The sequence below is a fragment of the Marmota monax genome, unplaced genomic scaffold, assembly GCF_021218885.2.
Source record: "Marmota monax isolate L192 unplaced genomic scaffold, Marmota_monax_Labrador192_F-V1.1 WCK01_AAM20220418_F8-fsc00098, whole genome shotgun sequence".
Classification (NCBI taxonomy): Eukaryota; Metazoa; Chordata; class Mammalia; order Rodentia; family Sciuridae; genus Marmota; species Marmota monax.
The window spans coordinates 6,298,437-6,312,325 of record NW_026694639.1 but is presented as its reverse complement, the minus strand read 5'-3'; the positions used below and the strand labels follow the sequence as shown (position 1 = coordinate 6,312,325).

The 13,889-nt window shown below is 39.3% G+C and overlaps 1 protein-coding gene across 2 annotated transcripts in view; it reads right to left on the bottom strand.

Moving 5' to 3' along the window:
* Window positions 1-13,889, bottom strand: part of Rsu1 (Ras suppressor protein 1) — a 186,641-nt gene that overhangs the window by 72,797 nt on the left and 99,955 nt on the right. Inside the window, exon 9 of one of the 2 annotated variants that reach the window (XM_046423029.2) lies at window positions 11,962-12,562. The exons of the other annotated variant lie outside the window; for it this stretch is intronic. Within the exon in view, the coding sequence (XP_046278985.1) occupies window position 12,562 (1 nt within the window). The 3' untranslated portion in view covers window positions 11,962-12,561. Of the gene's footprint in view, window positions 1-11,961; window positions 12,563-13,889 lie in introns of those variants that run through there. 2 annotated transcript variants of the gene reach the window in all.

Below are 13,889 nucleotides of genomic sequence, written 5' to 3'. Positions count from 1 at the left end.
CTTTCTCGAATGGTGTTCTATCTAGAAACCAGGTGGCCCAGTCTTCATGTTACTGAGTGGCCCACACACTTTTGGCTTCTTTAATATAAAACCTGGAAAAACGTCACTATTTCTTTTTCATTTCAGGCAAGTGGTACTTGGGGACAATGACAAGGAGATTTTGCCAACTTACATATTTAGCTGGCAATTCCAAAACACTTGAGTCCAGGGTCAGAAAAAAGAAAACGAAAACATGTAAATGCATGGTTTGATTCAGTATACACAGCTTGGTAAAAGGAAGGATTGGATTAATAAATTCTTATAAGACCGTGAGGCCAAAACAAAATTAAAGAAAACATATGGGGAACACTCACATGAACCCATTCTCCTTTGAATAGAAGGTAATTTTTCTGTTTATCACTCAAACGGCTGGCAGATCTCATGATCTCATCTATTGATGCTCACGTGGGAAACACATGTTATTGGGCTTCCCAGAGCATCTTAGAGAAGAGTTATTTCTTCACTGAGCAAGAGAATTAAAGCCGAGATCTACACCTACTAAGAAAACAAAAAGAGGAGACCACAAAGAAATCACGGGAAAGACTGTGCTAGCCAATCTGATTTTAGTCAATTGGTCCAAGACACCCTCCCTGCACAAGGCTAGGAGTCTGTTATGAGGTTCAAAAGAGAAAGAGAGATAATATAAAGTATGCTAGGGAAAGGTCATAGCTCTCAATTTGCATCAGTTGACAGAAGTCCAACTACAAAAATTTAACTGTGTAGTTCACTGTGAGCAAGAGGGTGTAGTTAATTGGTCAGAAAATGAATTTGTACCTGTTGTACCAGAATTTCGCAGATAAGAGAATAAATCAGAATCAGGGTGAATTATGAGAAGACAAGCTCTCAGGGACTGAAGAGGTGGCAGCAAGGTTCCTATTTGTGAACCTGCCTTGCAGAGGACTGTGTCTGATTTAAGAATCAGCGAAGTCAAATGACCATGTACCCATCATTCCACTCCATACACTGACCTCCTTTAAGGGTGACAATGCAAAACCACCATTTCCTCATTTTCTTCCCCTGATACTACTCAAAAGCAAGATGGTGAAGGAGACATAATGATCTTTCAAGTAGGACAGGTTGAGTTTGGTTTCTAGCTCTACCACTAGGCTAATCCTACAGTTTCTTCACTTATCATGCAACTTTCCATTTTTCTCACTTGAAAGCCAAAGCAAATATCTGTAACTCAGGAGTCAAGAACTTATTGGAGGAGAAACTTATAGAGAACCCACCAGGTCCTGGCACACAGCAGGAGGTCAATGAATGCCAATTTTCTCCTTGTGTAAATGGAGCAAATTCTGTCACACAGGAATCCATTTGGATGATAATATACTAACACCAGAAAAAATGGGGGAGTAGCAGAATTGGGAGTAGATGTATGCCCTGAACTTTTCTAGTAAAAGTTGCTGAATAGTCTTAATACTTGAACTATAGTAAAACCAAAGTCACCTTGGATGATCCATTCACATGGTGGTCTTGAAGGAGAATTTCTCCCCATTTGCAATTATTTCTTTTCTAACCATGTCTCAGTTTAAAATTTATGAAGAACATTTTTACTTTATGGCCAGTATTTTTCTTGTTACACTGTCTTGTTAATTAAACATAGAAAAAATAAAGCAGAAGCTGTCTTCAGAAAACTTAAAATACAGTTCCAAGATTTTAAGTATTACCAAACAAAACTTTTATTGACGAAATTTACATTCCTTAGGAATTATCTAGAATTTAGTACCAAAATAAATTTGCTACTTGCAAGACACATTCTATTAAAAGATCACCACTCACGCAGTTTCCATCAAGAATACACAAGAACAGATTAAAAACGCTCATAATCTCACATAAGGAGTCTGAAATATACATGCCATCTCAGCTTACCGCCCCAAAAAATAAAAGAGAAAAAAAACCAAAACAAAACTTGTCTCATCTAAGGGAATCTTAAGCCCAGTCCTACCCTCTAAAATGTAATCACTTCTTCCAAGATCCATTCTCTTTTTAAATCTTGTTCCCAGAAAAGTCTCTTTCCTCATCACTTAAAATCTTAGGGTGAGAAGACATCTCTAAAAAGAAGCCCAGTGCAGGAATCCACTCCGGCGTTTTTTCCTCTTTTGTGGGGGCTTTGTGGAGGGTCACTTTTCCCAGTTCACACTGGCTTCTGCAGGAATAACAGATTGCTGTAGAGATTCTTTCAAGGATACAGGACAGCCTAATGTTATCTGACAGGCATTAGAGAGGATGTAAGATTTCATTCACAATTCTTAAGCCAAGAAATGAAAGGTCAGTGCATTAAGTGAGAAACTGTCTTTCATTCAAATAATTTCTTTCCAAGACCCAGGACACACTATTGTGCCTCATCAAAAGGACACAGATAAGCAGGGATTCACACAGTCCAGGCAAACCAGTAGAAAGCAAATAGTAGTACCCTAAACCAGTGGCTGAAGGCACATTCTTTGTGGGTTCTTTCTTCTTAACCTGTGTGGGCCCGACTGGTTCTTTTTTTCTTTTTTAAGAATATTATTGTTGTCATTGTTATTATTATAATATTATTATTTTGATACCAGGGACGGAAACCAGGGCCTCACATATGCTACGCACACACTCTATCACTGAGCAACACCTTCAACCCTAAAGTAATTTTTAGAATAGTGAATACATGTACTAAACAGAACATCCAATAGGGAGTAAAGTTTATAAAGAATGAAGAAAATGTTTCCTCCTCTTCTTATCTCTAGCCATTGGATATCTTCCTTTTGAGATAACTACTTTTATTAGTTTATTATATATTTTAAAAATACTCTCCACATGCACACACATAATCATGCGCTCCATACAGCCCCTGGGATGCTCCCTTGGTACACAAAGATAAAGCTAACAAGTGAGCCAGTCCTCGGATTCCCAAAGGGGAAGCTCACTTTCTGAAATAATTTGTTCATTTGTTAAGGAAATGTTTCACTTAGACCCTAAGAGCCACACGGGAAAAAAGAAGAAGTCTACAAAAATAACGAAGGACTCCTAGGGAAAACTAACCTGCACTGAATATGGTATACTGGGAAAACATGATGATGCTTGAAACACTGTCATCTACCAGCTCCAACAAAGACCTATAAGTTGGTCACTTCCAGACCTCAGAATGGTTTTATTTTTCAGAAGTTAAGTCAATCTGTCAGAGACTCCTTTGCATGAGATGGTTCATTTATATAAGACACTGAGGGCATGCCACGTTCAAAGTCCAGTCACGAGGACAACACAAGCATCACTTACAAAAGAATCCCGGTATCTTAAGGGGAAAAGTATGTACTTAACTTTCAAAATGTAGGTAATGTTCACAGAAATAAAGAATGAGTGATAAACTAATAAACAGTACATTCAAAGCACACAAAGTGTGGAACCTGGTTAATACTAAGTGACATGTGCTCTTAACATCATCATTAAAATTACTAATAAGGAAAAGGAAAGGCCCTGAAGAAATGATAAAAGGGACATAGAGTGCATGGGCATCAGGGTCTCTGTGGGCAGCAACATGCAAGCTGAGACTTGAAAAACAGGTGGGCATTTGATAGATAAAGAAGGGAAGAAAGAGAATTTCGAGCAAAGAGCACAGCACCTTCGAAGATCTGTGACAGATGCAGGTACGTGTGATGAGATGCAACCCAGCCTTGTCATTCTGAGTCCATCCCCAGTGGCTCTGTAGCAAGGCTCTGGTGCCAGCCTGGCCCACTGCCATGATCTCTCTGTCCTAGAGGACAGTGAGGAACCAGCACACTCTGGACAGGACGAGGGTGACATGGAAGCTCCTTTCCAAGCAGCTCATCTCACACAATGAAGACTCAAGCCTTCCTAAACCTTCCAACGGGGGTCAAAACACCGCCAAGAAGACAGTAGGCACAAGACTGTGTCTTGTTAGTGAGAAGATACACACGAAGCGTGTCCACGAAGCAGGAGATTTGAATACCACTATTTCCCTACGCCTTTGCATAGGGTTTACTGAGCTTGCTCAAAAGAAAGGACTGAGGTCAGTAATTCTTAACTTTGGATGACATCTGCAATGAAATTCAGAAGAAAATGCAGATGCTGTTTTAAAATAAAGCAGGATAAGCTTAACACTGGAAAATGATGTTTCTTATCTCCTACATATTTATCATTCTAAGTTTTATAGCTAAACCAAACACAAAATTCTACTGGAGAAAAACAGAGAGGAAGACTTCACCTAGGCAGATAACTACCACCCTGCTGTTTGCATGAAATTATGAGCAAGTTCCCTGATACTGGGTGTAAATATCACACACTTCTGACAAAAAGCACAGTCTTAAATGATCCTTTACATGCCTCTTTCTCTACCCTATTAAGACGCTCGTTGTTTCTTTGATTTATCTGATAATAAATTTTTGATGACCGGTAAGTCTCATAAAATTGCTCTGGTGCTGACTACACTGATTAATAAGTCTGAAGAATCGAAAGTGTCAAGAATTCATGTGTAAGAATAAGTTACTGCCAAACATATATTAGATATTCCATAAAATATAGAATAAAAAGGTTGATCTGGTAATTTTATCTTGTATCCATTTTCCTGTAACAATTTATATTCAGGGTCATCATTGTCTTCCTTTACTCAAAAAAAAAAAAAATCAATAAAGTAAATCCAGTTGTGGAGGGGTGGGGGAGAAATTCCAGAATTAAATGAAATCTGAAGAAATAATGTCACATACTAATAAACTGTGTGTTCCAGAGAACTAAAGAACTCAGAATTAGCAATAGTTGCTGGAATGACTGTCAGAGATGATGTGGTCTGACTACTACTGGCTTTGAAGATGAGGGAGCTGAGGTAGGTGTGATAGGGTCATCTGCTAATGACAGAGCTGGGTTAGAGCCACCTCGAAGGTTAGTACTCTTGAGAACAGATCTGTGTGTGCCACAAATATGTGCTGTCAATAACCTCCCTTCAAATGCACGTACTGTATTTTGATTAAAAATAAAATGACCTAGGATTAAAATCAATCGATCAATCAATAACCAATCAATCATATCTCTCTATCTCTACTTGGAGCTTTTCTGTTTGTTTTTGTTTTTCCTTCAATATTCCTTATTATCCCTTATTTTCCTCAGGTTTTCAAAGTAGATCACTGTGCCTTTATGGCGTGGTGTATCATATGGAATAAGCACATCATCTTTGATCTCTCTCCACGCTGAGAAAGCAAGCCAATTTAATTACAGGAGAAGAGAAATCTGTGCCCTGCTATTAGTGGTCTTAATCTTGCTCATTAATCTGGACTCACCTGAAACAAGGTAGGAAATAGGAGACAAAAGTTATGAGGGCTTCAGATGTGGTTACTGGAACCCCAAGATGTGACAGGAGACCTCTGCACTGCAGTTTGTGGGGGCTGAGGTCCAGCAGCTATCACACAGGACTGCAAGGGTCCCAGGGAGGGGATTCCGCCTCTGCTGGAGGGGCTCCTGTATTGAGACAGACAGCTGACTCATAGGCCCCCCACACTGCATCTCCTGTCTGAGTCTTGTGAAGGAGAAAGCAGGGGTAGTATTTTATGGTGCCTCCCTTCTTGAATTCTCTAGCCAAAGATGGGGGTTTATGAAGGACCTTCCATTCCCAAGAGACCTTCAATTTCTAACCAGCTTCTATTTTAACAAGGTCCACCCTTAAGAGATTAAAAATGAAAGCACTGACCCCCATGCCAGGAGCAGGAGCCTATTTGGATGAACACGATTCTGAAAGACAACCTTACAAGGGTCGGGGGCCTGGGGGGTGGGTGAAGTGGTGGGGCCTATGGAAGAAGAGTAAAGAGAAGGTGGTGGAACAAATTGATAAAGAATTGAATGTGACCTGGCGCAACTAACTAATAATGGTGCTATAGATCGAACTGTGTCTCCACCCCCATTCATTTGCTGAACACCTAACCCACAGTATGTCAGAATGTGATAATATTTGGACACAGGGTCCTTCATGTCATTAGAATGGGCCTTCAACAGATAGTATTGGTGTCCTTATAAAAAGGAAAGTTTGGCCATAGAAACAGACTTGCATAGAGGGAAGACCATGGGAGGAGACCCAGGGAGAAGAGGACCATCCATAAATAGGGAGAGGGGCCCAGAACAAATCCTTCGCTCACAGTCCTAAGGAGACTAACCCTATCAACACCCACATCTGGGACTTCTATCTGGCCTCCAGAAGTGTGGAGACAATCATTTTCTGCTTGTAAGTCACCCCGTTTGGGGCACTTTGTTATGGTAGACTTAACAAACTAATACAAACAGCAAAGACAAAACTAGGTATCATAGGGAGGAAAAACGCCATTAGACTCACTCAGTACACTTCCTATGAAAAATGAGCAGAGCTTCAGTGATAATTTAATTGCTAACTTTATCGAACTTGATAAAAAAGTATGTACATTTTTAAGATATAGGTTCCTAGTGAGACTATTTAAAAATGAACTATATAGTGGAAGATAAAATTTTCTTCATCGAACATATTTAAGTATACTTAAGTCTTAAAAACATACATGAAATAATATGCAAACATAATAAAATAAAATCTGAACATTATTTCCTTAATGCTTGATGAACAAATTGGAGCACCAACAAATGCCCGTGGACATAACTTGTGATTAAACACTTCATCTGAAAATAGTGGTTGAAACTCCTTTAATAAGACAATGCATTCCAAACCAAAATACCTGACAACACAAAGAACCCTTAACTGCCCAAAATAACAATAATAAAAACCCTTCAACAATGCCCAACCAGAATAAGAGAGTAGGGCTCAATAAAAAGCCAGCATGTAATAACATAAGATATTACTGTGTAGAGAATAGAAATCACAGACAGTTTTGTTTGATTATAAAAGTGCTACTTTTTAATTTATCTGTCAAATAAAAACAGCAAATACAGGCAATAATTTATCTAAGCTAGATAAAAAGCACCAAGCATTGAACTTTAAGATTACTGGGAGTTAATAAAGGTCATTAATATGGAGGGCTGACCAATTTCACTTTGTCAAACAGGTCAATATTCAATAGTTCAATATGACTATATCATCAAAAACTGGAACTCCAAAGCAGTTCCTCTTGAACAGGAAGTAACTGGACATACTTCCTGTCTGGAATGTACATGGAGTCCAGCTGGTATTTATTTCCCATGTAATTGGACACATCTCCTGTCTGGAGTGTACATGGAGTCCAGCTGGTATTTATTTCCCGTCTATCCAGTGGGGTGAATTCCATATGTCCTGTGTAACTGAAATTGATCCTGTGAGTATCATGCTGCACCATCAGGCTCTACAGACCAGCTCAACATAGCTTGGCTGTCAACCATCATGCAGGGGTGGAGGAAGGAGTAGGAGGAGAAAGAGAAGGAGAGGAAGGAGAGAGAAAGGAGAGGGGTGCAGTGAGAGAGAATATGAGACTGCTCTGCTCTTTAAAATGCTGAGATGGGATCAACAATGGCCTGTCGACTCCATTTTAAGTGCCTGGAACCAATGCTGCTCTATTTTGGCTTTTCCCCCCTTGACAAAGTGAACATAAGATAAGAGCCATAATATAGAGCTGGGCACTGGGGCTCATGCCTGTGATCCCAGCAACTCCGGAGGCTGAGGCAAAAGGACTTCAAGTTCAAGTTTAGACTGGACAACTTAGCAAGACCCTGTCTCAAAAACTAAAAAGGGCTGGTGTGGTAGCTCTGTGGTAGAGTATTTCTGGCTTTAATCCCTAGCACTGCAAAAAAGAAAAACAAAACAAAACAAACAAACAAAAAAGTATATTACCAAAATATAATACAGTTTATGGGTTTCCCTGTTCTTTTCAGTGTCTTGGCAGTACTGGTCAAATGCAACATATTTGCATTCAAATAGGTCCAGAGATGTCAAAAGTTGGAATCGTATTTTATATTATGGAAGACATGTGATAACACATTTATTAACCTTAAAAAGGAAGCAAATCATACATATGTAGCATCTATAAAGGAAATATAAATTACCAGGAACAGAATACATAGTCAAATTTTAAAAATAAAAACAATCTTCATGTCAAAAGCTTTAGGAAAAAATAGACTTTCATTTTTATGTTTTTCTGTGGCTTAATTTGAGCTATTTTCAGATACAGCAATAAATACAGAAAAAGTCTACATTGTTCTGCAAAACTGATTGTCAGTATGTAAAATTCACTGCTAGGAAGGTCCTGGGGTTTAACCCTTTCCTCCATCTCTCTGAAGATATTTATAAAACCATCTGCTAGTTTTGTGTATCCATTTATCTCTAACCAGAAAATAATAAAGTTTATAGAGTTTTTGTTAAACATGACTTTCTTCTGCAAAGGGTCATCTTAAAAGTGAATGGTCTTACCTCTCAGGCCCCCAGATATATCCCTTAAGTTATTTAAAGAAGTGCTAGGCCACTGACTCAGCAGCCATTAGAGGATATAGTAGTTGATTAATAAAGCCCATTTGTGTCCATTACAGTCTGCACACCATGCAGGAAAAAAAGAATTACTTAGTTTTAATTCTACAAGTAAAAACAACTTGAGAAAAGATAACCAACATGTAAAAGAGTTCTTCCTTATAATCAAAAAGGATGATTTGTTTAACTAGGTTTCTAGTGAATAGAAATTCTCAGCTCTTATCTCATTGCTGCCCATCATTCACCAAGCACTGGTTTTCCCTATTATTTGTTCTAATTAGTTGCACATGACAGCAGAATGTATTTTGACTCACTGTACACAAATGAAGCACAACTTTTCACTTCTCTGGTTGTACACAATGCAGAGTCACACCATTTGTGTAATCATATATGTACCTAGGGTAATGGTGTCTGTCTTATTCTCCCATCCTTCCTACCCTCATACCGGCTCCCCTCCCTTAATTCCCCTCTGCCTAATCCAAAGTTCCTCCATTCTTCCCTTGCCCCCCACCCCTTCGCATTATGGATCAGCATCCACATATCAGAGAAAACATCCAGCCTTTGGTTTTGGGGGATTGGATTATCTTGCTTAGCCTGATATTCTCCAACTCCATCATTTATCTGCAAATGCCATGATTTCATTGTTTATGGCTGACAATATCCCATTGTGTACATATACCACAATTTCTTTTACCATTCATCTACTGAATGGTATCTGGGTTGGTTCCACAGTTTAGCTACTGTGAACTGAGCTGCTATAAACATTGATATAAAATCAGCACTGTAGTACGCAGATTTTAAGTCCACGTTTTCTAAGGAGTCTCTATATTGCTGTCCAGAGTGGATGCACCAACTTGCAGTCCCACCAGCAATGTATGAGTGTTCCCTTTCCCCCACATCCTCACCAACACTTTTTGTAAGCACTGTTTTATTAGAATGTTGCCACTCATTAATTAATATGAATAACAGTACGACCAGTTTTCATTTAAAAGACCCCCAAACCAACAAACAAAAAAACGAGGGGCATACGCTTCCCTAGGGTGAAAAGGGAGTGACAGGTAGGAAGAATGAGGACAACAGCTGTTTTGAGTCACACTACACTGCAAACCAGGAGGCTGGATTTCCAAATGACTCTTATCTACCAAACCTATTTTCAGCCTCACCTCACAGAGCCACACCTCTTTCTTTTGTGAATTTACTGACAACAGTTAACTTGTCTACTTTTTAAGTGGCTGCGCTCACTGTCCCCCTTCCTCGTGAATCCTGAAAAGTGTGAGCAGCTCCTTTTCACAGTGGATCTTGTGAAGCACCCCGATGGCCCCTCCTGGGGAAAAGTCTGCCTTCAGGAAACTGAACAAGCAGTGACTGTTCCACTGTAATTCTGCTTCTGTGAAATTAAAGAGGTCAAACAAAGAGATGACCACCCCTGGAGAGCCAAAAGACGGCTTGACTCAACAGTGGAAAGATGGTGACGCCCTTGGAGATGCCATCCTCAGCACCAGCCCCAGCAAACTCTTTTACTTTCACCCACAAGAGTAACTTAAGATGGGCACTGCAGTGATGCCAGCCAGGATGTGCCCCTTGCGGAAGGTACAACATATGATCAAGGGGAGTCCTCTACCTGAGAAAGGGCAAGGAGGACATGATGGAGGCCCAAAATGTCCTCCAGAGAACCAGCTCTGAAGAACTGTGCCTCAACTTCCTGCTGCTTCACCAAAGGAGTTCCTCTCCTCACGAAGCTAAATCACGTCTGAGTGTTCTACTTCTTCCTAAGCACTGAGTTCACCGTTTTGTTCCAAATGTCCAGGTCCCCTCCTGCAGTCCATTAGAGTCTATAAATCAGACAATCCATCTTCCACGCTGTCACTGCCCCACACGTGAAGGCCTCCAGGATGTGCTGAGAGCACCAAGGTCACCGTGAAGGCCACCAGCCCACAGATCAGCATGAAAGTACAACATTCTGGCAAGTTCTTTGGTTCTTCACTGGTCTCACTTAGGTAACAGGTTAACTGGTTGGAGTCAAGGAGAAAGGAGGGAGGTGCCCTAGCTATTTCAACTGCTAAAACAGCACCGTTTTCTTGACACAGATCTATCTATATCTCCCTCTATACCTTTGTATAAAACATATCTTTAAAATATATAACATTATTATGCACACATGCATATGCCTAAATTAATATGTAAGTATTTTTTTATTGAAGGGAGCATATGTGGCTTAAATAAAAAGAGACACGTTGACTTTTAGGATTTGAAGATCTAAAAATAAGACGCTGAATCTGCTATTGTTTTTTAGTTTTCACATGTGAAACTTAAAAAAAAAAAAACAAGTAGCCAGGTATCTGCTAATAAGAGTGATTTTTTTCCCCCTGATAGTTGGGAAGGATACTACAAATTCATTAATTATGAAATGGTTGTATAAAACAATGAAAGAACTAAGTTGGGTTCTAGTTACATGAGGATATACTATTACACATCTGCTCATATTTAGATGAATGTGTCCTTTAGAAAGACTTTTGGAAAGATGGTAAATTTTATAAATTAGTACGTTAATTCGGTGAAACACAATGGTGGCATTTCTATAAGGTATTTAAAAGGAAACAAAACAAAACAAGTCTAAGGGTTTGACTTGGTGTCTTATTTAGCCAACAGTCCCTGTTTGGGGCTAGTATGATTGATCAAGAAGTGATGCTTGTCATTAAGGGAGGATGAGGAGGGCAGAAAAGTTGAAGTCAGGCTGCAGCGAACAGCCCTCTGTTTCCCAAGCAGGAGGGAGGATGTCACAGGGTGTCCCTGCCTCTAGGAGCTCATGCCAAGTGTGTCCTTCCACCAAAGGCTCATGGAGTTGCTTCTAAGAGCCATGTAAGGGGTACCGGGTGGTCCCCCTAGATAGGGGACAATAGCACTCAGTGCTTACTTAAGCTGTTGAACATTAATTTAACTATAGAGAAGAAGGTATGCAGTGAGTACTTGGAGGGGAACTCAAATACAAAAAGCATGTTGACAGCAAGGAACCTGCTCTGGTTATGCCACCCGCCCCCAAAGTAGGAAGCTAATAATGGAGATAAGAATAGATACATCAGGGCTGGGATGTAGCTCACAGGCAAAGCATCTGCCTTGCATTTCCAAAGCTCTGGGTTTGACCCCCAGTTTCAAACAAAAAGGAATATATACATTAAATATGTTACTGATTAAAATATGTTTGTCATGTATTCTAAGTAACTAACTACCAATTGACTCAACCAAGCATTAAACCTCTCCTTTATCCAGAATCGTCACCACGTTTAAATAAATGGAAATCAACTATAAACTGTATAAAGGTGATTAACTGCCTAATAAAAACTCTGAAATACTTAAAATCCATAAACTCCAAAATTAATCTTTTTAAATGAAATTAAAGTTAAAAGCACTTTCATGGGCAACATATTCTAATCCTCCATAAATAATATATTAATTTACAGTAAATTAAAAACTTGTTAACCAGGATAATAAAGAGATAATTTCTTTCAGTTCTGGATTAATAGTAGTTTATTTGTGTATTTTTCTGTATACTATCACATACACAGGGTTTTTTTAAAAGATGACCCTACAAACCAAGCTCTACACAGCTTCACATTTATGAAGAAAAAAATCAGAGCCCTAAAATACACAATGGCAATTAATTACAAGAAGAACAAAATTAATAATAATCTGTTAACTTGCAACTACATTTCCACACATTTTCATTAACGACACTAATTTCTAAGGCTGAGCTACATTTGCATTTTTAAAAAGAAAAATTGAATCCATAATAATTGAACATATCTATACAGGTCATGAAACAATAATGCATATCCTATAGTTATTCTCACTTTACTCAAGGCTTATACTGTAAATGTCAGAGTAATGCCTTAAAAAAAAAAATCTAAAGCATACTTTTATCTATGCGGATATACTGCTGTTTTGGCAATTTTGGTGTATTTAATTTTCATGTCATTATTCTTCAGGGTGCTCAGGCTTTAAGGCTACAGAACCACAGATGGCCATTTAGAAGGACAGGTTCAGTCCTGTCACTGGATCCAGACCCACCAGCACAGCACAGATTCAGTGAGAACTATGTTGAATGGCAGCATCTTTCTGATACTTTTCCTCCCCCTCAAATCAGGAAAAAAAGAAAAAAGGAGAGTGATTTTTAATTGAATATGACCTTTAATGACCTTTAATACTTGCTTCTGACCAGTGAAATCCAAGTTTCCTAAAAATTTTGTTAAATTTTCAAAAGTTCATGCTGAACACAAACTGGGATGGTCTGGATGTCAGGTATGCCCCAAAAGCTCATGTGTGAGACAACGCAGGAAGGATCAGAGGAGAAACAAATGGGTTGTAACAGCCTTAACCCAATCAGTGAATTAATCCCTGCAATGGGATTAACTAAGAGGTGTCTGGAGGCAGGTAGGGTGTGGCTGGAGGAGGTGGAGCACTGGGGGTATGGCTTTGGGGTATATATTTAGTGAGCTTGGCTTATTCTCTGCTTCCTGACCATCATGTTGAGCCGCTTCCCTCTGCCACACTCTTCCACCATGATGTTCAGCCTCACCTGGAGCCCTCAGGAATGGAGCCAGCTGTCTATGGACTGAGACTTCTAAAACTGTGAGCCCCCAAATGAACCTTTCCTCCTCTACCACTGTTCTTGTCAGTCTCTTAGTCATAACAGCAAAAAAGCTGACTGAAACACAGATTAAATTTGACTATGGATTTTTTTTCAAGTCTTTTTTGTAGGTGTTTAGAAGCAGGCTAATTTCAGCCTTAGGGATCAGTTATTCAGATAAATGACTGGTTTGGGAATGAGGAACTGAACCAAGGAGGGAGGAGTTGGGAACAGCTAGGTTTTAGGAACGGTTTTCCACAGCCCCCTTATTCTGAAGGGAGACTTGAGGTACTGTGATCCTGTGATTTTTTCAGCTGGCTGGTTCTCCCCCTCTTTCTCTTAGAGATTATCATCTCACTAGAGTAAACTCTTCTAAATAATAGAAGGATGCTTTCCTACTACTCTCTACTGATTTTATAAATACGCTGCTTAACAATGTTGCTCATAACACTTGTAATTCTTTGCACTCACAGAAGAGTAATATATTCTGATCTTAATGCGTCTGGTGAATTTCCTGAGTGCCATGGATATTCAACTAATTTAATACCTTAAAAAATACTCTAAACAAAATTGGTAAATGCACCTTTGAAAATGTCAAGTAAAACTAGTCATTGTGTGTGTGTGTGTGTGTGCGTGTGTGTGTGTGTGTGCTGGGGATCGAACCTAGGGCCTTGTGCATGCAAGGCAAGCACTCTGCCACCTGAGCTATAGCCCCAGTCCACCACATGTAATTTTTAACAAAATATTTTGAAATGCTACCTGTTAACCGCCAACAATAGGACAATGATACACAATAATTTTAAAAAATGGCATAGTTATGAACACCATAAAAAT